General features: G+C 46.7%; 1 protein-coding gene across 2 annotated transcripts; it reads right to left on the bottom strand.

Moving 5' to 3' along the window:
- Nucleotides 1–1,547: 1,547 nt before the first annotated feature.
- Nucleotides 1,548–26,089, bottom strand: CEP104 (centrosomal protein 104). Of its 2 annotated transcripts, XM_083452114.1 has the most exons (23): nt 26,010–26,089; nt 24,367–24,653; nt 22,449–22,579; nt 22,015–22,188; nt 21,330–21,468; nt 19,691–19,753; nt 19,139–19,215; nt 18,447–18,615; nt 17,339–17,497; nt 16,791–17,024; nt 15,708–15,911; nt 13,869–14,036; nt 13,476–13,649; nt 12,910–13,086; nt 12,352–12,558; nt 11,529–11,645; nt 10,218–10,254; nt 9,285–9,366; nt 8,356–8,464; nt 7,158–7,296; nt 6,929–6,996; nt 5,994–6,090; nt 1,548–5,655 (listed from the first exon to the last, which is right to left on the bottom strand). In XM_083452114.1, exons 3-23 carry the CDS (start codon nt 22,559–22,561, stop codon nt 5,519–5,521), a joined length of 2,844 nt encoding a protein of 947 aa, XP_083308240.1. In that variant the 5' UTR covers nt 22,562–22,579; nt 24,367–24,653; nt 26,010–26,089; the 3' UTR covers nt 1,548–5,518. The 2 variants fall into 2 exon arrangements, with proteins under 2 accessions (XP_083308240.1, XP_083308241.1); XM_083452115.1 differs by lacking the exon at nt 26,010–26,089 and having other exon boundaries at nt 24,371–24,573.
- Nucleotides 26,090–26,101: the final 12 nt, after the last annotated feature.

The following is a 26,101-nucleotide window of genomic DNA, read 5'->3' as shown; positions in this document are numbered from 1 at the left end:
AGGAGCTGATTTGCAATTGCCATAACAATCAGTTTAAATTAACGCTGTTTGTTATTAAGGTTCAATAATTTTTGTGTGTGAAAATAATCATTCATTTCAAAGTGTCCAAAGCACATTCTGTGATTCTCTATATGGTGGTTTGTCCATATAGATATGGTCCGAGTGGTCTGCGTACTCCGAAGAAATATCTGACGAATGGTGGCTACCTGAACTGCCTCCCTGATGCATGCAGGGCCCAATTCAAAGTGCAGGTGATGAAACACAGCAGCTCAATAAGCCTGGATGTATCTTTAAAAAAGCCTTCAGGCCCATGTCCCACTATGTCAGGGATTGGGCAGCTATGGCCATCCAGATGTCGCTCCATTCCAACTCCCTCCAGCCTGATCACAGAGATACTAGTGATCGGAGTTGTAGTCCAATCTCTGGAAGACCACGGGAACACAGGAGGCTGCCTTATGCCAAGCCAGACAGCTTGTCCATTGCACATAGTTTTTACTCTGACTGGCAAAGGTTCTCTGGGATCTCCAGAAAAAGGATCTCTGGTTCCCAAACCTTTTGTCCTACCCATCCGTTCCGTCTTTTGAAAGTTGATGGGTGTTTCATCCGACCACTTAGCAAACTTTTGCTGTTGTAGTACACATCAAAGCACATGCATACATGTTATAAAGTTTACACCCAACTAATATTTTAATAACTAGCCTTGCCTTTCTAATGGAACAGATGCACCCCCTTTTTAATGGACGAGAAACTCAGTTCTATAATGTACTATATGGGAGCAGATATTACCTTTCAGTTAACTCCATCCTGTGAAACCCTTACCAGCACATAGCTATCTGTGGCCAATATAATAATGAAACAGGAAGAGTTGGCTAGATTGCATCCAATGAAAAACACAAATGCAGCTGACAGAATGTGACCAATAAAAACTATGTAATATACAAGTGATACCATTTAAAAAGCTGCAGATTTTTCATCTGGCTTAAAAACAAATATGTTTTTTCCTTAAGTGTTGGCATCATTGTTAAAAATCAGTGCCATATCAGTAGTCCTTATTAGCTTGAAATTTTGGCCCCGATCAACACAGCCTTGATCTTTGTTGTCCAGTACAATAAATCAAGTGCTGAGCCAAACACCAATGTTCTCGAATGTTTGCAAGTTTGTTGTGGACCACCTGATATCATCAAAGGTCCACAGACCACCTCTGCACTACCTGATCTGCACTATGCTATGGACTTCAACATCAGCTGAAAATACTGTCCAAAGCTTAACTTCTATGCACAAATCAGACCCATGAGGCTAAGCAGAATTCTTAGCTGCTCTTCTCTGTGGAATTCCTTTCCTCTGGAGATTCACCCAAACCTGAGCTTGTGTGCCTTTTATTTAAACAGTCCAATTTTTAATATTTTTATTATAGAATTGGGCTATGGTGGCAAGGACAGGGCAGAGCGTAACCAGTACCAAATTTTTGGAACGGTGGACTACATATAGAACACAATAAACACAGAAATAAAGATATATTTCAAAAAGAGAAAAAGAATCACTGCCACTCCTTGTTGAAATATAGACCTTTATTATCAGAGCAGTACAAACCTGTGTGCAAGTCGATGTAACAAAAGGAGTGCAAAACTCTGGAATCAGGCCTGCTATCCAGCAATTTGCTCACTTCCTACAAAACCATACAGCATGGCTAAGTTGCAACATGGCAAGCTATCCAACTTATGTCTTGAAAACCCCAACTGAAGACGTGTTGGCGCCAGCTCCCTTTAGGTGAGCCTCTGACTGCAGACTGGCTTGGTGGGGAGTTGCAATAAACCTTGGCCCCACGTTGGGGAACCTGAAGGGCAAGCGCACATCTTGTGCACCTAAAGATACCTTGCGTTGGAAGTTTGCTCCTGCAAACACGTTTCCCTCCCTAGAGGTAACTCGGTTATTTCTAGCCAAGGTCACCAAGATCCTGTGATTACACAGGAAGGTGTACAGGAAGGCATGTTAATGCAGGAAAAGGGATGACTCTCGGGGGTAAAAAAGCAGGGGTATTTAATCTGTATCCCACTGGCTGTTCTCCCACCCCCACCCCTCCACTGGCTTTTTTTACCTGTTATATCCCAAACAGGTCAGGTTGGGGTCAAAGCAGTGAATGGGGGTTCTAGGTGCATGCGCAAGTGGGCTCCCCCCCGGCTGCTTCTCTCCTGCCCCAGGATTCCTGTTCTTCAGCAGACAAAAGGGTAGGGAACTTGCGTTTGCCAATGTACCTTCTTGTTCTGCCCTAAACAAGCCAAAGGACAATCCAGGCTTTTGTTTGCCGAAACATCCATCTCACCTTCCTTTCTGTGTTTCCATCTGCCCCTTTCAGCAGCAGCTCATCTGCAGCATGACCCACAGCCTGGGATGGGCCAGGGCTGAGGGTTTAAAGAGGTTCCGGTACAAGGCCTGACTTATGGTAGCTTGGGAGGGGGTGGGAACGGGGTTGAGAGAGGCTCGGGTAAGGAGGTGGAATTGCCAGGAGGTGCAGGGCACGCTCCACAGCTGTTACAGTGGCCCCTAGACCCACTTAAGTGGGCAGGAGAGAGCTTTTATATGCAACTCACTCAGAGGGTGGGTGGGGAGCGATAAATACACCAACCTGTGCCTTACTCTTACTTGACGTGCTTGTGAGTAAATAAAGGGAAGGCTGTGTGTGTGTGCCCATAGGCATGTTTGATTTGTGCCAGAAAGCATGCAAGTGCTTAATGCCCACTTATGCGCCTCATAGCACAGCACAACCATCTAAAATTGGAACAGTGTCCCACCCCAATCGAAAGCCTTTCCTCCGCTGTGCTAGGTTTGCTGCTCCTACCTGCGAGGACCAGAAAAGGAAGGCTAAAGCAAGTCTTCTGCAGAAGGAAAGGAATGAAAGCCCCCTAAGAAAAGCCCTGCTGAATCAGCCCAAGGGGTCTATCTAGCTTAGCACCCACCAGATGCTTTCTGGGATCCCATAAGCAGGGATGGAAGGGGAGGACGGTCGCTTTCCCCACTGCCCAGTCTCTAGCTCTTTTAAAATTATTTTTTAATAAAGAGGTATGCTACATCTGCACATACACAGAGCCAGGGGCAGTGCATCCTGTTTCACCGCTTGAGGCAAAATGGGAAAGGCTGCCCAACCCCACTGCCACCGCCACTGTACCTGCTCCTGCCGCTGCTCGCTGTGCCACCAGTATGTGTCCTGCTGCATCTGTCACTGGCAGAGAAGCAGCGCTGTCATTGGCACTGATTTCAGGCAAGATCACACTGATTCGGGGTGAGATATTGCCCCAAATAGATGTGATCTTGCCTGAAATGGGCAGTGCTTCTCTGCTGCTGGCAGAGGTGGTAGGACACTGTTTTGGGGGCTTCTGCTGCCTAAGGCAGCAGCCTCATCCTGCCTAATGGCTGGGAGGGCTCTGCACAGAGCTTTTACCAGACTATCTCATTCAATCCTCCATGAATTAATCTATTTTTTAAGAAGCCATCTAAGATGGTGATCTCTAGACTCCTTCTTTCACCTCCATAATCCCTCTAGTCTACAGAGTTACGAGGCCATAAAAAATAAAAGGTTAATGTTCATAAGGGGTCACAGTAGTAGTTATGCCCTCTGTATCTGGCTACCTTTTCTTTCTGCTTGCTGAAGAGTTTGCACAATTCAATATCCTGCAGATCCCACATCAGCCATTACACATCTTATAAGAAGATGCAGAACAAGTTTTATAATGCTGCCCTTTCAGATGATCCTTTAAAGCGAAGGATGGCATGACAACTAAACCCTTTCATGACTTGATTAACATTCCTGAGATTGTTAAGGATTTTCATTAACCTGATCCAGTGGTTTTCAAACTTTCCCATTACATGGGAACTCCCTTCCCATTAATGGATGCATCCTTTTATCATCCAAAGTGTTATGCTATGCTCTCTGAGGGAGGGCAACCTCCTAGAGAGGTTGGAAAATCCCCATTTGGGAACACAAGGCTGATATATTATTTAGATCTGCAAGAACTGCAACCACCTGCCAGTGCTCATTTCCAGAGTGCTTTACACATAGTGAAGATTCTGGGTTCTCCCCTCCTCCCTATTGCTTCTTAACATAATGTGCTGTGCCCACACATGCTGGGTTACTAGAACTGCCTCTTGAGCTCTAGAGATTCTGGTCTGCCCCATCTTTTCAAGCAGAACATGATCAAATAGGTCAAATGGGGCAGCTCTGGTTGGACCTCGGTAGTTTAGACTGCAGGTAGGGGGTTTAAATGCTTTGAAAATGAAAACTTCCCAAGGATTCCAGGGATGGGGAACCTGTGGACCTCCAAACGCTGTGGGCTGGGGCTGATGGGAGCTGGAGTCCCACAACCTCTGGGATTGTAACCAAAGTGCATCCCGTTGGTGTTTATTGGCATAACTCCCTGCTTTCCGTGGGTCTACTCTGAGTAGAACTTAGTTGGATACAACCGTTGGAGGGCCCTTTCTTCTGACATTGGAGAGGTTTCTTTTTTTAACAAAGTATGCAAGCATTTAAGCATGCAATTCCCACTCCTACCCCCCACTTGAAAGATGAAATGGAACAGCCAAAAGCTGTACCCCCCATACCACCCAAATGGCACAAACTGGTTCTTAGGCCAATATTTATTGGCCACTGCAGTTCTCTCATATGCACATTTGGAGGTGATGGTGGATCAGCAAAACTTCCTAGAAAATAGGGTGAGGAATGTACCTTTCAACCAGACAGGAAGAGGGCAGAAAGGCCTATGGTTGGCAGCCCGGCTGCCTAGTTTGTGGGGCTTAAACCTGTATGTTTCTTTAGTATCTGATTATGAACAAGGAACAGGCATGGTCTTCCTAGGGTGCCTCAGGTGGTAGGTTTTTTTGGGGCGGGGGCAATAAGAGCAGCAGAGTGGGAGACAGACACATCAGACTTAGGGGGGGGGGGAACATCTCCTGCAGAAACCCCACAGAATCCAGTGGGGAATCTGCAAGAGCAGCAGGAGACGCAACAGATCCTCATGAGCAAATGCTTCAGGCTGAGCCTAGACTATAAGTCACTCTGCCTAGAGAAATTCTTATGAGAACTAGGTAGGGCTAGGAGAAAGACTGGCATGGCAAATCCCACCAAATTCAGACAACCCATGTAACATAAGAACCCACCTCCTTGTGCCTGGGCCTGTAGTGCAAGGAGAAAGTGACCCAGAAACTAGAGGGTGTAAGAAGGCTTAGACAAGGCTTCCTCTTTTCCCTGCTTTTGTGCTGCAGGAGATCACAGTCAAGGGGTGAGCACCCACCAGATGGAGTTTTGGATGTGCAACTTCTCCACCTGTGTGGACAATCTCCAGGGAAGAGAGGACCAACCTATCGGAGCCAAACAATCATACAGAGACGCGATTGGCTTAGAACTGTGCCACTTGGGGAAGGAGAGGAGGGTGAGGGTGGGTACCGCCACTATATGCATGGAGAATCTTAGAGCGAGATACATAAAGTGCAGCCGGTTGCAGAGCCAAAAGGAAAGAAGAGATCCGCGTCATCGCTTTGCATACGTTCTGCCAGTGCTTTTATTCATGCCTCCTCGTGGGGTGGGGATCTTGCTGCCAACCGATGGGGAGCGAAGCTTCATGCCCGTCGGCCCGGATCGGTTGAGAGGTGCTCCGACAGGCCTGCCTGAAAATTAGGGGTGGGGGAGAAGAGTGTTTGAGTTTAGACAGAGACAAAAGCAGGCACCGTTGCAGGATATGCCTCGTTCACAATGCACTCTCGTTCATGCCTGCGGGGCTGAGTGTACAACCCCAGGTTCCCCAGGTGAGTGTGGAGATGCGTCTCCCCCACAAAATATACACACATCCTTAAAGTCTCAGATTCCCACTGGTTTTTTTTTACAAAAGGGACATCTGTAGGTGTCTGGATGCTGGAAGAAAGCCCCCTCATGCTCTGGAGAGGCAAACAGACACCACCCTGCTGCCTAAGCATCATCTGTGTGAAGCCAACAATGGAGGCCGTACCGGCAACTGGTTGCATTGGCATGCTCTTGTTCAAGGACTGGGCCCGTCTCAGGTTCATGCGGCAGCCGTCTTTGCCCATGAGGTGCACCTTCCAGGCCTATGGGGAAAGGAAGGAGGGGAGAAGGTCAAAAAGGGATCAGGTCTTTCACACAGATAATGAAATCAAGCAGGCTGGGGGTAGGGAAGAGATGCAGCACGTAAGGTGAAGAACCTGGAAAAAAGAGCCCTGCTGGATGAAACCAAAGGGGCATCTAGCCTAGCACCCAGTCAAATGTCTCTGGGAAATGGATAGGCAGGGAGTAAGTGCAATAGCCTCCCCACACCCAGGTATTTGGGACTGCATTGTGTCCAATATTGGTCAAAGGGCAGAGTCATAATGACTAGGGGTCATTGACTGCCTTAGCCTCCACTATGAGTCTACCCCGCCTTTATAGCCAGGAGAGTTAGGGTCCATCTCTGCATCTTCCGGCAGCCAACACCACCGTCTAACTGTGCACTGTGCGAAAGAGTCGGGGTCCCTGCTTTCTGCGGCAGCTACGCTGCTCTCGTGACATCTACCTCTGGCCCACCTCGCAGGGTGGTTGGGAAGATAAAAGGGGGCTGGGAGAGAACCACCTACGGGGAAAGGGCAGGATAAAACAGACACAAATCAAGCAGCTGGAGCCATATAGGAAGATGAATTCATCCCAGAGAGATGCTATAGCTGCATCGAGAGCACTTCTGTGGAGCTGCCCACTATGCTTGTTTCACACTGCCTTGCTGCTGTGCCAAGCCGCTAATACAACAAGACAGGCAAGGTGCTATGCAATTCTAGTTGGGTGAGCCGGACTTCATCTGGTCAACCAAGACTGGAGGATAACCCTTCTTGTAAGGTCAACCCTTCCTTTCCCTCTCTTTAAGCAGTGACTGGCCGAGGTAAGGGCGATGGCTCTCACCTCCTCTCCTGGCGTGAAATTCTCATGGCACAACGGACAGTGATTGGCCACTTTTTCAGGCTTGGCAGCTGGAAAGAGGAGAAAGCAGAGAGATGTCATTGCAGACCACATGTCCCAATCTCATGCTGGCTTTGGCTGATGGAGTCCAAAATGTCTGGAAGGGGCCTGGTTGGCAGAGGCCGCTGTGCCCGCTCCCTGCCAGCCCACCCAGAGCCCCGCTCTTCCTTACGGTTGCAGGCCTTTCCCTTGACATGCCGGGGCAGCTCGTCCTTCGGCAGGGCTTCGCAGCAGCGCGGACACTTGTCAAAGTTGTCCTTTTTGTCGCACTCTGTCAGCAGGTGCTCCGTCAGGCTGGCAATCTCAACCACCTGGAAGGGGACCGTCCACAGTCTGAGGCAAGAGCCAAATGTTTCTCTCTCTCTCTTTAAAATTTTACTTATAATTTTCAGATTTATACATTTCAATAATTTCACAGTCATTTTAACATTTCAAAACTTGGCTTCCTTCCCTCTCTTTCTGTGGTTCCCTAAATTTATTTTTAATATCTTCTGCATACAGTATCCAAATTAACTTAATTTGTTCATTTATTCATCTACTTTAAAAATATACTCTTATTAAATTGCAGGTTATTACAACAATCTTGCCAATGTTCTTATCTGTTTACAATTTATCTGTAAATATTCAAGAAACCATTTCCATTTTTTAAATAAAAAGTTTGTTATCTTGATTTCTTATTTTTCCGGTAAGTTTCGCCATTTCTGCATATTCCATAAGTTTTTGTATCCATTCTTCCTTTGCTGGGACTTCTACTTCTTTCCATTTTGGGGCAAGTAACATTCTTGCCGCTGTAGTAGCATACATGAATAAGTTTCTATACAGTTTGGGTAGTTCTGTCCCTATAATTCCCAAAAGAGCCAAATGTTTCTCATGCCAAAGCCCTAATTGTCAGCACCTGGGATTAAGGGTGCAAGTGTGGATAGGCAGGGGTCAGCCCTTTCACACCTCACCACCCAATCACATCTCTGGTCTGGATGCCACCTCTTCTGTTGTTGTACAGGAGAGAGAGAGAGAGAGCATGGGCTGGAGTGAACCCACATTCTATGGGATGAACTCAGATACAGGATCAGAGGTTGCTCACCTTTCTGGGCCAGTAAGCACATTTTGGAGTTTTGAGAATGTGCTGCAGGCCCCAGTCCCAAAACAGCTGCAGGACAGGGGCATGGCATGACACAAAATGACTGCCACATCTAGGGCAGCAAAGATAGACAGGACCACAACATGCTGCACCAAAGGGGAGCCATGTCTCTCTCCAACCTTTCTCAGATGTCTGGGCTGCTACTGCAGGGGTCACCAACACAGTCTCTGCTGTGGCACACATCCAAGGTCCCCTCCAAAATGCACAACGCGTGTTCGTGGCGGGGGCTCACCTGTTTGCAGAACTCGCACCTTGTCAGCATTGGGCAACGTTTCCAGTAGTGGAGATCCAGGCCTTCCTCTGTGAAGGATTCATCTCTCTCCCCACAGAAGATGCAGAGGCTGGAGTTGGGGAAGAGCAACGAGGCAGAGGTCAAGGCAGAGGGATTGCAGGGCCTCCTGCACCCTGGTTTGCTTTAGAATGAGGGGCTCAGGGCATATATATGGTCCAAATCTCTCTTCCTACCACTGAGCTGTGTTAAGGAGGCACCTGCAGGGTGGTTTATGGCAAAGAATGCAAACTGGACAAGCTAATGCATTGGCAGTCGGCCTATACAAATGCAAACAACTTTTGCCTAATGTACAATGAACACAGGATTTGAATTTGGGGTGCAGAATATAAAGAGGGATGCGGGGCCACCACTGGTTCTGCTGAGAAGCCAGGCTTCTCCTTCAGTCTCATCACTTGGCAGTGGCTGTTCCATTAGGCTGCAGCAGAGGAGGGAAGAAGGGCAATGTTGCTGACACCCAGCTAAGAGGCCAGCAGCTCTCCCTCCTTGAGCTTTCCCACCCCAGCTGCTCATTAGGAGGACTTGTGACTATGAACTTGCACTCGAGTTTGCTTATTCTGTTCTCCCTCCCAACCCATTTTCATCTCATGCTGCACCCTTTTAGATTTTAAGTCTGTGAGAGCAGGTGCTCTGGGAGCTCTTCCTGGTTGAAGAGTGGGATAAATTCTTTAATAATAATAATAAACAAACAAACAAACAGAACTGAAGCACCATTCAAAAACAGTGTTTACTCCTGAAACGGTGATCAGCACAGGAAATAACGACAAAGTACTTTTAAAAAAAAATCCGGCCAAAAGATGGGGAGTTCTGACTTATTCAACCCGATTTATCTGTTGTGGAACTAACTGCTCACTGATATTTTTCTTACTTACTTGTCGAGGTAATTTGCAACTGAGGTGTGATCATCTGGAGTGTCTGCTTTTGGAGGCTGTGGGGCTTTTTTCAAGAACTCGGCTTAAAAAGATAAATAAATAAAGGTAAGGCGGGGAGAAAAAAAGAAATGAAATGAAATAAACCAGTGTTGGACTATATTTTCTGGTGAAAAAGGACACTTTGTGGGGAGGGGTTAGCGGAGGATGCATTAGGACAGCCTTTCCCAGATGTTGTTGAACTACAATTCCCATCATCCCTGACAAACTGGGCCATGCTGGATGAGGCCGATGGGAGTCCAGTGACATGTGGAAGGCCAAGGTTGCAAAAGGCTAGCTTAGGGCATCCCTCACAGCAGTGCACCTGGTGGGGGTGGGGGTGTCACATCTTCTAAGCACTGCAGAGTGCAATGTATTTTATTGCTGGGAAGAATGCAACGCATTTATCAGCCTTGCCCACTATTGTTGAAGGCAGAAGGGCACTTGCTGCCATATGAGAGAATATGCCACATTGGAAAAGGAGAAAGTGAAATGAGCCTCCAATGTCGCAGCAACGCCCTTCTCCCGTCTACAGAGGGCAAACAAGGCAGTATCTGTGCAAAAGGATAAAGTAAGAATAAAAGAAAAGTTGCTTGTATGGAAGGCTGGAATTTCACCTGCTCCTGAGTTACCTGAGTGAGGAGTTTGGATGCCCCCACCCATTTCCTTAGACTGCACCGCACAGACTACAGTAACTTGGAATTCTCTTCCATCACTTAAAATATTCTTAACATGTAAATAATGTGTATCCCCACTAATATCTGTTTACAGCTTTCTGACTTCTTCTGACCCACGGCAATCCAAGACTCAAGATGAACTGAATATGCAGTTTTACAAATACAATTTATAAACGGCATGTACTATGAGAGGATATTTGGTTAAAAAAAATGTGCCTACCTTGAGCCTTGGACTTCTGAAAATCATTCTCTTTCTCCTGAAGAAGAAAAGTGGAATAAATTAAAAACAAAAATGTAAACAGAATCAGAAACAGTACATTCTTACACTTGTTTATACAGAAGCCAGCCTCAAGTTCAGGGAGACTTGCTGCCAGGTAAGTGCTTATGCAGCAGGGAACCTTGATGCTGTTGGGGCTCCGCCTCCCATCAATCTCAGCCAGCATGGCCAGGCATGATGGGAGTTGGACTCCAGAAACATCTGGAGCATCACAGATCAGTCCCCTCTCTCCAGCCAAAATCCTTTTCTTTGTTCAGCAACCGAGGAATTGAAGAAGAAATCTGGTTAATAACAATGAATTAAAAGGAAGGAGAAGGAAGTGGCTGAAGCCACAGCAGAAAGCCAATGATTGACAGTTGGCATATCTGGTAAAAGACATGTTCCTAAATGCAGAAAGCCACAGGCTCAGTCCCTGCTCTTTTCTGCCACAAAATATATTAAATAACAAATCCCTCTGCTTGAGACCGCAAAGAGCTATTGCTGTCGTGAGGCAGAGTTTGATTCAGGAATGGGTTTGCATGGAATCCTTCGCTAAAACAGAGGAAAAACCTTTGTTTCTACAGCACTTTGCACTTGACTTTCTTGGGATGTTGGGTGATTGGCAGGTGCGTGGCCCTGCCCAAGTGTCTTTTTTTTTTGCCCACAAGGCTGATCCTGATAAGGATGGTGGCCTGTGGAGTCAAAAAGACTCCCCACCCCAGGTCTATACCAACTGACAGTGGCTCTCCAGGGTTTCAGACGGGGGTCTTTCCCAGCACTACTTGGGCATATTGAGGAATGACCTTCTGCATGCAATTCCCTTGGGCTTCAGTTCTTCCCCAAAGTTTAGGATGGAAACCACTGGATAATAAATTTTTCGGCTGGCCTTGTCTGGCTCAGTTTAAGGAAGCATGATGTTGCTCATTTGAGGCTTCCAAAGTTCTCAATGATGCAACAATCCTGGAGGAGAGAGGTCGTTATATTTTTGTATTTGAAGTGGTAGGATATTCAGTTTTTAAATGTCTGATGTTTTGTTGTGTTTTTATATATGCTGTATGCCACCAACCAGCTTCTGGTAGCACCTGAGGCACCACAAAAGCAGCTTGACTAGGAGGGACAGTAGTACGCATACAGATTCAGTCTCCAATGGTGGAAGAGCTATACTATTTCAAAAGGCAGGGAGAGAGAATGAAAGAAACGTTCTATAACTTCCTTCCATCCATAAGGATAAAGCAACGGAAGAGCATTTTAAGACCCTTGGTGGCCATCAGATACCTTTACAGCCTGAGCTTCCGTCTGCATGTCCTTCAAAGCTGCCAGCTGACCTTGCAACACTTTGATCTCGTCTTTCTTTTGCTTCTCAGCTTCGTCGGTCGCCGTCTTTCTCTGCGCCTGTCAAAACACACACAGTTGAAGGTTGCTGGGTTTGGGGCCCGAGTCACCAACAACAGTGGCCTGATTGTCTTTTGGAACTAGGATTCTGCGAGTTCTCAGCTTACACAGCATCAAAATAAGAAAAGGAGGAACATTGAGCAAAGACAGGGACAATGTCTGAATGCCCCTGTCTACCAACCTGCAGAATTTACTCAGTCAGAGAGTAGAGGCAAAAGCCAATGGTGACACGGCCACAAGATGGAAGCTGCTGCCTTCAAGGCTGTTTTCCAAGAGGGATTTGACAAATTCATGGAGAACAGGTTGTTTAGTTCCAATACCTATGGATACCTGGCATCGCCAACAAACAGTGGGAGCGGGAGGCCTGTTTCCTCTATGGCTTGCTACCTGGAGACATCTGGTTGGTCATTGTGGATGCTGAACCAGATGGCATTTTGGTCTGATCCAGTAAGAGTCACTTTGCCTTCCTGATGGGTTGAGCCTGACACACAGAAGAACGTAACAGCTTGCTGGATCAGGCCAATGGCCCATCTAGTCCAACATCCTGTTCTCACAGGGGCCAACCTGTAGGAAACTGGCAAGCAGGATCGTGGCACAAGAGCACTCTCCCTTCCTGGGGTTTTCAGCAACTGGCCATCGTTTCCCTGCCTCAGTCAGCACAGCCCCTATGAAAACCACAAGACCTGAAAAAAGTTGCATTTCTTACCCTTATTTCAGCTTCTGTGAGTTTGCCGTCTATTTTAGCAAACCCATCGAAAAGCGTCTTATACAGAACGTTCTTGCGTGTGTTGGCATCATCAGGAGGAAGGTAATCCAGGATGACGGCTCGGTGCTGCCGATACATATCCAGGATGATCCGGAGGGCTGTTTCCCGGACCTCATATACTCGATGCTCCAGAGCTCCTGTTGCAAACTAAGGGTGAAGAAAACATGAAATCGTTTTGTGAGTCTTATGGAGGTGGTTTAAGTGTACATTCGATGTCCTGAAAAACAAGGGGGAAAATAGGTTCTACAGGTTTCCAGTGTGTTAGAAAAAAGCTGGCTGTGCAGGGTGCTAGTGGCTAATGCCTGCAACATCAACAACACACCTCCCACCTCCAAAGAAGTTTTTTTAAGTGATTTTACTGAGAAGGAAAGAGAGTGGGGTATGAGTGTATGAGCACAATTGCAGAGTTTGTGCTGCACCTAGAGCAAGCGGCTTCATTAAGAATGTAGGAAGCCATCTTAGACAGATTCAGAACCCACTGGAAGCTCAGCTCCCTACCCGCATGACGTTATCGACAGTAAAACCGGTGTTATCCGTCCCCAGGTCTTTCAGCAAGCGTTCCACTAATTCCACCTGGCTCATTGCAAGATGTGTAGGGGAATTTGGCTTCACAGGCTGCACCAGGTGAGCAGGTATAATCTGAAGAGGCTTCACTTCGTTACAGAGGGCCATTTCCTAGAGGGGGATGGAAAAGACACAGCACGCTCGGTTCAGCGGTTAATATGCGGCCCACAAAGGCACGACTCAGCAAAACTGAGAACTGCCCTCCCAAGCCCTGCAAGATTCAGCAGTGGTTTGAGCCTTAAAGGTTTTACTTCAGACCTACACAAAGAAGAGGAGTATTTTGTAGTGACATAGATACACACAGTTGTTCCATACCTGTCAGCAATCGTGCCACAGCATTCTGCACTAACTTGCAGCTTCCAGATCATGTGCAAGTGAAGCCCCCCAGAGAGCGCATTGCAGTAATGCAGTTGAGTGATCAATGCATGAACCTTGAATGTCATGTGTTCAGGCAAACACTTGCATGCGGCTGCAAGTCTTTGTGTATTGACTAGACTGACCTGGATGAAGTTGGCAGCCGCTACACGAAGGCGGGCAGAGGAGTCCCCCGTCCTGGAGAGAAGGTTGGGAAAGGTCCTTTCCACACAGTAAGTGGTCTCTTGCTTCCCAAGTTTATGCTTGGGGATGTACTGCGTGATGATCATCTTTAGGAGCTTTAAGGAAGCTTGAAAAACCTACCAGAAGGAAACCATCAAGGTGGTTAAAATAGGAACTGTGGTCAAGACGGAGAGAAATGTTGATTGCATGGGGTTGCTGTGTGTGGAAACCTTTACAACTATCTGAAACTGGGAGTCACTGGACCCCGCCACTGAGTTCCCCCACATTCTCATTTAGGAGATATAGAAGAGGGCATTCGCAGGGATGTTAGACCCGACCCCCCTGATATTGCTCACCGAGGAGACTATGTCTTTTATGGCTCTCACTATGAGGAAGATGGCGCCCCGAAGGAGGTTCTTCAGGTCATCCTTTGGCGTGTTTGTGGATACTTCCGTCATCTTTTTGTATATGGCGAGCAACGAGTCTTCGCGGTAGGACCATGTCTTGGAATAGGCCCCTGCAACCTGGCAAAAGGGGAATGTTCAGGAGCTGGAGCAGCCCAGATATGCACAACATCTTATTCAACATCTTTATCAACGACTTGGATGATGGACTCAAGGGCATCCTGATCAAATTTGCAGATGACACCAAACTGGGAGGGGTGGCTAACACCCCAGAGGACAGGATCACACTTCAAAACGACCTTGACAGATTAGAGAACTGGGCCAAAACAAACAAGATGAATTTTAACAGGGAGAAATGTAAAGTATTGCACTTGGGCAAAAAAAATGAGAGGCACAAATACAAGATGGGTGACACCTGGCTTGAGAGCAGTACATGTGAAAAGGATCTAGGAGTCTTGGTTGACAACAAACTTGACATGAGCCAACAGTGTGACGCGGCAGCTAAAAAAGCCAATGAAATTCTGGGCTGCATCAATAGGAGTATAGCATCTAGATCAAGGGAAGTTATAGTGCCACTGTATTCTGCTCTGGTCAGACCTCACCTGGAGTACTGTGTCCAGTTCTGGGCACCACAGTTCAAGAAGGACACTGACAAACTGGAACGTGTCCAGAGGAGGGCAACCAAAATGGTCAAAGGCCTGGAAACGATGCCTTATGAGGAACGGCTAAGGGAGCTGGGCATGTTTAGCCTGGAGAAGAGGAGGTTAAGGGGGGATATGATAGCCATGTTCAAATATATAAAAGGATGTCACATAGAGGAGGGAGAAAGGTTGTTTTCTGCTGCTCCAGAGAAGCGGACACGGAGCAATGGATCCAAACTACAAGAAAGAAGATTCCACCTAAACATTAGGAAGAACTTCCTGACAGTAAGAGCTGTTCGACAGTGGAATTTGCTGCCAAGGAGTGTGGTGGAGTCTCCTTCTTTGGAGGTCTTTAAGCAGAGGCTTGACAACCATATGTCAGGAGTGCTCTGATGGTGTTTCCTGCTTGGCAGGGGGTTGGACTCGATGGCCCTTGTGGTCTCTTCCAACTCTATGATTCTATGATTCTATGAAAAGCCAACACCTGTCATTCTATCATCAGGAAGAGCCTGGCCAGGACTGCTGCAGGGGAGAGATGGCTGGAGCCACCACGGGCAAGTGATTCCACCTGCCTTGCCCCACTCCCCTGCCAAGAACCCTTTAAAGGAGGAGGTGCTGTTTGAGTTCTTATTCTTGCTCTCCACTAATGTTTTTTTTTGGAATTACTCTGATGCTTTTATGGCAGGAAAATGAACGCATGTTAACGCTTCTGAAATGTTACGATTTAGTTTGATGTTTATGGTATTGCACTATATTTTGACTGGTAGGTTTGCATTTGCATTTATATTGCTTGTGAGCTCTCTTGGGATGCCTTTCTCGGCTGAAAGGCAGCATATAAATAAATAAATATCACACACTGGCGTGGCTGAGGAACAAAACCCAGGATGAATTTATGCAGCTAGGAGCAGGGTTGACTCTCAGTGCCACCCCCAGGTTACCTGTATGGGGCTGGAAAGAGCCCCAGAAGCCAGACCAAGAGGCCTGGGGAGCTGATTTTGGCTCAAACAGAAACAATTTTCAATTCAATTTTCTTTGTACAATCTGCACCACTTATCCAGGGCTCAATCCTGCAATATGCAAGGGTACTCTTTGTACATGAAAGCAATGCGCTTGCCCTGCCATTACTAAGCTACGTTTACGAGGTCTTTACCAGGCCTTCCCCAAACACTTCAATGGCTGAGCTGGCCTCCCTCAGAGCTTTCTCGGTCAGCGGCTCTGGCTCTCCGACGACACCACTTCTCGGGGTGTCCCCAGGGTCCTCCTCGTTCATCTCAGGGTCCAAGTAGGGAAAGCCTTCCTCCTGCTGCTTACGAATAGTTGGGATGGGCCTCTCATCGTAAGGTAAGAATTCAACCTAGCAGAGAAAAAGAGAGAGAGAAAGAGAGAGAGAGAGAGAGAGAGAAGACTCTGTTTTTTTAAAAAATACTAGCTCCGTACTGTATACACTGACTGGCAGCGGATCTCCAGTCTTTTAGGCAGGGGACATTCCAAGCCTTACTTGATGCCATTGAGGACTGAACCTGGGGCTTTCTGCATGCAAAGCAGATGCTCCGTCACTCAGCTGTAGCCCTTCCCTTGCTTCACTAGCCATGGGAGCACAGAACTAGTACACAAATGGTGATCTGCTCCAACATCCCCCTTGCAAAGAAATGTTGGAAAATTGGGTCCAATTCAGGAAACAGAATAAGGGGTTCACATGGGGTTAAGACAGAAAGAGTGAGGGACCTCCAGCTTCCCAGACTTTCCCTGTACCTTCATCTCTATGATGACTTCTCTATTGCTTTGTTATCTGAACTCATACATGTTAGGTTGCTTCGTGTTTTGCAACTTCCTCCTCACCCTGTTCTCTCAGACCTCAAGATGAGAAGTCACTTAGCGCTATCCTCTGAGAACAAAGGACCAAGCTTGGCTGCCTTTCCCTTCTCTAGGACGATAAACTTTTCTACCCAAGCTATGTACTTCCTACAATTCCTTTGTTATTTTTCTGACTCTGAAGTCAGAAAAATTGAGGCTGCACCTCAATTGGGAAACATTCAGCAGCCCAAAGGGATCCCCAGCCTTAGATGGTTTACAGAAACTGCAATCAGTGAGCCCAGCTGAACTGAAAGCAGGCACAATTGCTCTCCGCTCTCAGAACAAAGAAGGAAAACAAAAAAGAGGCCACAGAAATACCCAGTGTCAGCTGTGTGCAGAAGGGCGTTAATCTGCAGGACACATGGAAAACCAGACTTACGTTGATCTTTGGAAAAGCCTCGGTGGAGATGGGGGCCTGGGCGGCGGGAGGAGAGATGGCCTGAGCTGCAACGGGCTCTGGTGAAGGAGCTTCTGGTGGCTTTTCAGGAGGCAGCGGCTCAGGACTCTCTGCTTCGGTTTTGTCCCACCGGGGCGAAAGCAGAGGCCTTTTCTGCTGGGGAGAAGCGGTGGGATAAGCCACAGGTTCCAGAGGCAAGTCGGGAGGCCGCCGGATCTGAGAGAACGAGAGGGAGAAGAAAAGTGCATCTAGAGAGATTTTGCCATGCAGCAATTGTGGGAGACTCTTCCAGTTGTCCTGGGACGACAACTCACTCCATCATTCCTGGCCACTGGTCATAGGAGCTGGGAGTCCAACAGTATCTGGAGCCATCCCTGTTATACCACTCCCCAACATACAGTAAAGCTTTCAGTGACAGCTCCTCTATACACTAATCCCAAACCTCCCTCAATACTTCTGAACTGCATGGCAGGAAGAGCTGGGCAAGGTCAATCTCGTCCCTGTCTCATCCTGCCAGGGACATTGCTCACCAACAGATCTGGGTCGAGGAGATTGTGCAGCTCCAGCTGCTGATACACTTTGAGACGGTACTCCTCCATCTGCTGCTTTTTCTGCTTGGCGAGGTCATAGTCCTCCCGCTCGACGGCGCAGCGCTTCTCCACTTCGTAGCGGCCCAGCCGCTCGCCAACCTGGAAGAAGGGGGAGTTCAGAGGTCACTGCTGGAGCCTGGAATGGAACAATGGGCTTGCGAATTCTCTGCAGTGGACACAGCTTATCCCAAAGCTGAGAAGAGACAAGGAAGTTGCAGAACCTTCTTTTCTTACTGTCATGCTGGTGTTAAGAGAGAGCTGGCGGGCTCTTTTGTAGTTTCCTTCAGATACATCTTCTTGGTTCCTCCAGGCTTGAAAAAAGAGTCAGCTCCCTAAACAGAAACCATCTCCTCCTTTCCTAGGTTTGATATTTCAGATCTTTAGAGAGAAAAGCAGGAAAGGTCCCCATCTTGAAGATCCTTCTGGAGGAACGTTCTTGAACTCCAGGTTGCATCCTACATTAGTCCTACTCATAGAAGACCCCTTGAAACTAATGGACCTAAGTTGGTCATGTCCATTCATTCCAACAGGTCTACTCTGACTTAATGCAACTCTGTTTCTTGGCCCACCTTCTGAGGAGGCTGAAACTCTTAGCACAGGAAGGTTCTGGGGGATAGTTGCCTCTTCACCCCTCCTGCATAAAGGTGAAGGAAAAAACTCTTTTTTAAAGAGGAAGAAATGAATGTGGAGGCCCTGAGGGGAAAGGGGCTCTTGTTTGGCTGTTGCATTTATTAGTTTATGGGTGCTGCGCCAAAACAAGGAGGGCAACTGATTTATTTTTGGCAGAGGTAAGGAACCAGAGGTTGTTGGGCTCCAACTGCTATCAGCCCTGGTCAGCATGGCCAATGGTTAGGGTGAGGACGGGAGTTGTGCAACAACACCTGCAGGGCCACTGGTGCTCTTCATCAGGTGCAGGGGGTGCAATCCTCAGCGAGCAGGGAAATGTGTGTGATTACGAGTAACCGCTGACACTCCGCAAAAACCTCTGCTGCAAATAATAAAATCAGTTGGCTGTGTGTGGCCCTTCCCTACCGTGCTCTAGCCCTACCTTCTGCAGGTCTGCAATAGCTTGCTTGAGTTTCTTGGCATGGTCGTAATGCTCCTGGCGCACTGCTTCGTGCTTTTTCTCATCCAGCTTGCGTATTATCTGTGCCACCTCTGGATCTTGGTACATGTCAAAAGCCAGGTCATCCAGTGGTGAAATCAAATCTGGCTTCCTGGGAAGGAGAGGGATAACAGGGACTTAGGGGAGCTGTTTAAGAAAGACACAGGATTTTGTTTTATTTTATTATTTGCAAGGGGATGGGGGAAATGAAACTCTGGCTGACAGCTAGGACACAATGTAAGGCAGCTTCCTATGTTTCCGAGTCAGACCCCTGGTCCTTCACTGACTGACAGGGGCTCTCCCAGGATTCAGGCAATAAGTTTCTTCCAGCCCCACCTGGAGTTGATGGGTTATTATTTATATATTTTAAAATGTACTTATGTACCGTTAAATCATTAAAAAAATCAAAGTGGTTTAAAACATTAAAAAGATTAGAACCAAACAATAAAAGCGTTTTAAAAGGCTAAGAACAACTTAAAAGCAAAAAGAAGTTTTTAAAAAACAAGCATCAATAAACCATTGTGGACGGATGAACTCTTTTCTGCCTGAAGAGGCCTGGCGGACTAGAAAAGCTTTCAACTTGAACTTGGGACCTTCTGCTGTACTACTGAGCTGTGGCCCTTCCTCATCCTTACCCGGTGTACGTTCCATCCAAGGCCGAGTCATCTGGGTTGTTCCCAAGGTAATGGTCGATCAGCTTCTCTCTAGAAGACTTCAGAAAGATAAAAGTCAGGGGGCATCCCACAAATCACAATCGAGCCTACATCCAGGAATGGCAAGTAGTACCCTTCTAACGATATGAATGATATAATTAGATCCTATGTACATTTATTTTATTATTCTTTACTTGTTTTTTTGATTATTGCTTTTTCCCTATGTTTTTAGCTGTTTCTACTTCAGCTGTAAGCTGCCTTGAATCCCTGTGCATAGGCTCTCTCTCCTTTGCTTTCGTTACATGAATAACGAGAGGAGGAACCTATCAGGTTGCGATTCCCAGCAACCAATCCTGATCTGAGGTGTACCACGGTTTTGCTCTTTGTCTGAACCGGCAGACTGCAGCTTGCACCCACCCTCTAAAAACCAGGACCGGAAACCAGGACCGGCTTGGCATTATGACTGAACCACCCCCCTAACCGAAGGTAAAGGTGGTCCAGGGTTTCCCTCAGCTCATTACTTCAAATACTTACATGATTAGTGTCATTGCTGGCATCTGCAGGCTCTCCAATGATATTTATTGCTACAAGAGCAACCTAAAAGGAAAAGGAAAAATGGGCAGGCTTCCTTCTATGCCTTTTAAAAGAAGTGAAATTCTGCAGCAGGGAAAGCTCAGTGCTGTGACATAAATAATCAATGCAAAGTGGGCCTATTCCTGCTATTTTTACTTATTTTGGACATTTTTGTCTGGTTTTGCAATAGGGCAAAGAGCCCCACCCCCAGAAGATAGCAATCTGGTTTAAATGGCTCAGCTCTACCTACACAGGCTGGCAGTAGGGGGTCTTTGCTAGCCCTACCTGGAAATATTGGTGAATTGAAACTAGGACCTTCTGCATGGATGTTCCACCGCTGAGCTACAGTGCCATCTCCACCCCCAACCTCTTGAAAACTTATTCATCCAACCCCTGGGTCCTAAGATTCCTTTAGGACAGGGCTGGGGAATCTGTGGCCTGACAGATGTTGCAGGATAATAATCACTGGCCGCAACCTCAGAATCTGTGGATCGAGCACACTGCATTTCCAGCACCCTTGATTCGGTGAAGCAAGGGTGCTGGAGATGTAGAAATGCCTTCTTTCATTCTTCCTCATACTATCAGAATTCCTAAAGCGTTTTCAGTTTTTGTTCCCTGTCAGCTAAAAGTCATTTCTTTCTCCCCCAATGCATTCTCCAGTGTATTGACTTGATGTTATTACAGTTCCTTTCTCATCTTTTTGCAAAGCTTACATCCAAGGCCGTCAACAATAGAACTGTACACAATAAAAGCATACGCCCCACTGGTAAGAGATAATCTAGACAAAAGGGAGGCTGAGTGCTAGTGTGTGTTTTATTTACAGTCATACCTCGGGTTACAGACATTTCGGGTTGCGCACAGTGCTGAACCCAGAAGTACCGGAACGGGTTACTTCCGGGTTTCGGGGCTTGTGCATGCGCATAAGTGCCGAATTGTGCCCCACATGTGTGCAGACGCGCCGCTGCGGGGTTGCGAATGTGCTTCCCGCATGGATCACATTCGCAACCCGAGCATCCACTGTATTGCCATGGATTTGAATAGCGAAATAACACCATCATGCTTTTTCATAATGATGACACTGAACTCCTAAAATCTGAAGAGAAGTCCTGAGTCCTTTGAATGTCTGGTTGCCAGTATTTTAAAAACTAGTTCTGCAAAAGTTGCAATCTCAGGTGTTGTGACCTCATGAGATCCTCCACACTGAAGACCTCATCACAGATTTTGGAGTGGGCAACAGGCAGGTGGGGTTTCCCATGCAATCCTGAGGATGTTTACTCAAAAATAAACCCCACTGTATTCAGTGGGGTTTACTTCCAGGTAAGTGTGCAAGGCAGTGCACTTTTAGTCAGACAACATTCAATGGGTCAAGCATGTCCTGCTGAAAAGAGGTTGGGTGGAGGCCTTGTGTGAGGGCAAGCATTAGCCATGAGAGCTGGGCAGAAAAGCTGGGATCTGCAAACAAAACAGCAACTGTCCCCCAAGCAGAGAAACAAAAACCTCACAGCTACTTCAAAAGCTGTGCCTTCCTTGGGTGGAGATTCATTTTTCAGAAAGACGAGTAAAACATGAAGTACCCCCTCAGCCTTTTGGTTCATTTTACCTGACTGTACAGGTTGTACCTATTGACATAGTTTTTGTGGAACGTCAACTTTAGGTATTGGCCAACAGCATCTACGTAGACGGATTTCAGTTCTCGCGCCTTGTAGCCAGTTTTCTCATTATTTGAGAGAGACACATAACTGCAAGGGGTGGGTGGAGAAAAAAAAAGACAATATTATACGCGATCACAGTAGAGAAGAAAAAAGACATATTAAACACGATCACATTTAAAGCATCAAGGACAGACATCCTGGTACTGACATGTGCATTGTGCACCCCAAAATCAAAACACGGCGAGTGCAAGACTTTATTCTCTGAAAAAAGATGTGCCTGAAATTAACAGCAGCAGAAAACAAACTTGCTCTGTATGGTACAGGCTGCTAGAAAGGCTTCTTATCCTGAATCCAGATGGTCCCCCCGACACCTGCCTTGTGATCAGAACCCTAAACCAAGAGTGAAGAAAATGGAACTAACTTGTGTGAGCTTGTGTGTGCTTCGGGCTTACTTGGGCTGTGCAAGAAACACTGATCCCCTGAATGGATATGGCTTATTAGAAAACCCTGTAAGAATCCACGCAGTGTCCCTGCTGCTTCTGCCCAGTAGAAGCTACCTTAAGAAACAACTTGCTTGCCCCAAGCAAATGAGGAACTGAGGCCTGGCTCATTTTGCAGAGAGGGGAGACTTACCCTAGCCTTCGGAACCTCTCTGATTTGTATGGTGCAAAATACTCAGGCAGGTTCTCGCTGATGTAGAATTCAATCTTGCTAGAAATCATGTACTGGTGAGCCAGCAACTGCAGTTTTCGAATCCTACATCGCTCCACCATCTGAAGGACGATTTCTTGGGGATACTGGCAGAGCCTGGAATGAAAGAAACATCCCAAGTGCTTCAGTACCCCAAGCCAAAGTTCTTATGTTCCCAGCTCCTAAGTAATCATTCCCTTCCCCCCATGCAGTTCAACTGTGATGGAGAGAAACTACGCTCTTAAAATCAAAGGCGAGGGCCTCAGGATTCTAGCAAGGCCCCATCCAGAGGTGCCAGGGAAACTGCATGCGACCCACAAGCCTGACAATGCTAAAACTGGCAAAGTGCTTCCTAAAATTTCTGTCACTTACAGTACCTTGGTGACCTCCAGCCATTGATGGTTGGGGCGTGGACCATCAGTTCTTTCGCACTGAAGCCATCCTCATGCCCTGATGAACTTACAACAATAAACCCAATCTTGTGCGGCATCCTGCCCTCTTGAACTAACTGGAAAAAAAGAAATATGCTTTATAATTATAAGTATTTTTGCATGGCATAGAGAAAGTGGTTAGAGATTCCCCCTCCCTCCTTCTCCCGTAGCACTAGAACTCAGGGGCATCCAATGAAGCTGAATGCTGGAAAATTCAGGTCAGATCAAAGAAAAGTTATTCACACATCACATAGTTACAAACTACGGAGCTCGCTTCCACAGGAGGCAGAGGTAGCCGCTGACTTGTGGGTGGATTTAAAATATAAGATAAAACTTACAGAGGATAAGTCTTCGAAATATTATGAATGGCTACTAGCCATTAGGGCTATGCTTTGCTGTCACTGTCAGAGGCACCATGCCTCTGAACCCTAGCTGCTAGAAACCACAGGAGAGTGCTCTTGTGTTTGGTCCTGCTTGCAGGTTTCTTACAGACATCTGTGAGATCAGGATGCTGGACTAGATGTGTCATTGGCTTTTTCCAGCAGGCTCTTCTTATTTTCTTAAAAATAATTCAACATTCTTTTAGGGTAAGACATGCAAAATTATGGATTTTTAACAATTGAAGTTTGAAATTATATTCTGCAAGTTAAGAATGCAAGAGCACCACTGCCAGATGAGACCAAAGGTCCACATGGTCAAGCACTTTGGTCAACCAGTTGCCTCTCAGAATCCCAGCAGCACAAGACAAGCTTGCAGGCTATCAGGAAGTATCAGGCTAGCCAATTTGGGGTGTGGACGCAGAGTTAGAAGAGCCTTTGCTCTGACTCGGCAAGGTTCGTCTTACATTCTTATGAATGTTTAGATAAACTAATAAAGGATAAAGCATAGTCAACTGACCCTCAAAGCCAGTTCTTGTGGGTAGACAGTTCCATAGGCTAACAATGTAAAGCTTGAATATGTTTTAAAAGAAAAAGTTCCTCAAGGGTACAAAACGTGGCTTCTGGATTTCCAGATTGATTGGAAATAACTTGCCATGGAGCACGGATGATAAACATCTGTGACCTCCCCTAGATATTGTTCCATCACTTTGGTCATGCTGACTGCTGGGAGTCCAACAGCATCTGGTGAGCCACAGGCTCTTATATGACTTGCCCACCCATTATATGAGTATCGTAAGTTCTTAATCGCTGTCGCACCTGTGAGCTGCATTTTGCATTTCTGGGAGGCAAATAATGTTGAAACATGCCAGGAAGGCATAAACCATGAGGCAGTGTGGCATAGTGGCCAGAGTGTCGGACTAGGACCTGGGAGAGACCAGGATTCAAATCTCCACACTTGGCCATGAAGCTCCCAGGGTAACCTTGGTGAGGGAGGAGGCAGTTGCTGCCTCTCAGCCTAACCCACCTCACAAGGCTGCTGTGGGGTTAGCAGGGGGGAAAGGGGACCCATAAGCCCGGGCTCAAATCCCCACTCATTCATTGGCTGTGCATGAAGCTCCCTGGAAGTTGCCCTGGACACTTAGCCACTGCCTCTCAGCCTAGCCTACCTCGAAGGGTAGATGTGGGGACCAAATGAGGAGGGAGGGGGGAAACCTTGAGCTCCTTGGAGGGGAAAAATGTGGGATATAAATGCAATGAAATAAATATATAAATGCCCACCCACATTTCACCCCCAACCCTCTATTATGGTCGCCTCCCACCCCCCCCCACCTAAGGATGAGGGAGGGGCCGACACCTTCCTCCCCCTCCCCAAAAGGGAGGGGCTTCTAAGGGGAGCAGGAGGCGCGGCCTTCCCTCCCCGCCCCTCTTCGCTTTGTCTCTTTCTTTCTTTCTTTCTTTCTTTCTCTCTCTTCCATTCTTCCTACCTACTTTATTCCGGCTCCATCACTAGGGCCACTGCTCTCCTAGCAACCACTTGGACGCTACTGCGCAGGCGCGAGCCGAGCGGCGGGGCGGAGACTAAAAAGAGATCAAGGCTATCCGAGGAAGCCGACGCGCCAAACGGAAGTTCCGGTGAAAAACAATGGCACGCGGCCATTGGGCTCGCCAGCAAGCGCGGTCTCGCTCTCTTTCGCGCGGCGGCGCTCTGCCCTTTCGCCACTTTACTGCTTCGCACCCTTTCCGCCCCTGCGCTGTTAGGTAGAGGAAGGTGCTGTGGGAATATAGAAATAATAATAATAATAATAATAATAATAATAATAATAATAATAATAATAATAATAATAATAAAACAAATCAGTTATGGTAATGTACTCATTTTATTTATTTAGAACCATTTATATCCCGCTGTTTATTTTTTAATCAAATTTCTAAGGGTGTACACAGTCTAACAATCAACACACGCACACATTCACACATACAGGAAAGGCTTCAGTTTTGGAGACTCAGGCTAAAAAATACTGTATACTAATCTAACAGAAGTCCGCCCCCACCTTTTGCTGGAGGGGAAGGAATGGGGAGAAATCAAGCCCCAAATACTACGTAAGGAAAGTAACATTTTCAGCGGCAGCAAATTTTAATAATAATAATACTGTAATAATAATAATAATGATAATAATAATAATTTTTATTTATACCCCGCCCTCCCCAGCCAAGGCCGGGCTCAGAGCGGCTTACAAGCAATAGTAAAAACAAGTTGAATGATTACAACTTAAAAACAAAATTAAAAGACAACATTAAAATATTGAAACAATATTAAAATAGAAACCAACTATCGATATCAAATTCATAGGGACCTGAGTTATTAGCTCTTAAACCTGCTCATTTTTTTTACATGTTTCTCAAGCAGCAGCAATGCTATTCTTTGAGATATTTTAAGTGCAAAGCATGTTCTCTAATGCTTTGGTATGGGTGTTCGTTGTCAACATAGGAACAACAAAAAAAGAGCCTGCTGGATAAGGCAGTGGCCCCTCTTGTCCAGCACTTGTCTTCACAGGGGCCAACTCCCATCTGATGTTGACACTTGACCTTTATAGCAGCCCCCCCCCCCGCCGCTTTGCCCTCTAGGTATGAATGATACTCATACACTGGACATTCAAAGCATTACTTCTCAGGCTGATCTAACTCACGGGGTTGTTGTGTGAAGAGAAAAAAAAATGTAGTGATGATGAGGGACCTACAATAAATATTTTCTGACTTTGGAATGAAGCAATTCATAAGAAGCATCCATAACTCAGCCCGCGCATTGCAGTACGACTCTACTATTTTCTATCTCTGTGACCAGCTGGGGGCGGAGCCTTTGCTCATGCCCAAAATACATTTCCACGCATGCGTTGAAGGACTGCACCACTCCCTAAGCTAACATGGCGAAAGCTTGCGGCAAAGGGGTGAGCATGCGCATTGGGAATGATCAAGCCTGGCCGTTTTTATTGAGGCGGGAAAGACCCTTTTGCGCATGCGGCTTAAAGAAAACGAATAAAACAGATTTGCCAGCTTAAATAAGGAAGTACTGTATTCGGTGCTAAGGTAGCATTGTCCTCAAAGTAGCCAATTAATCATTTCCTTAAACCTTTTCTTATCGGTCGCGGATCGATGTTGACCAATAAAAATAATCTATTCCTTTAAGGGAGGACAGAGGCGGGTCCTAACGCTTGACAAGCA

This window comes from Podarcis tiliguerta, assembly GCF_965153285.1.
Source record: "Podarcis tiliguerta genome assembly, chromosome: 8".
Lineage (NCBI taxonomy): Eukaryota > Metazoa > Chordata > Lepidosauria > Squamata > Lacertidae > Podarcis > Podarcis tiliguerta.
Note: the sequence above shows the minus strand (reverse complement) of the source record. Positions and strands in the feature narration are given on the sequence as shown.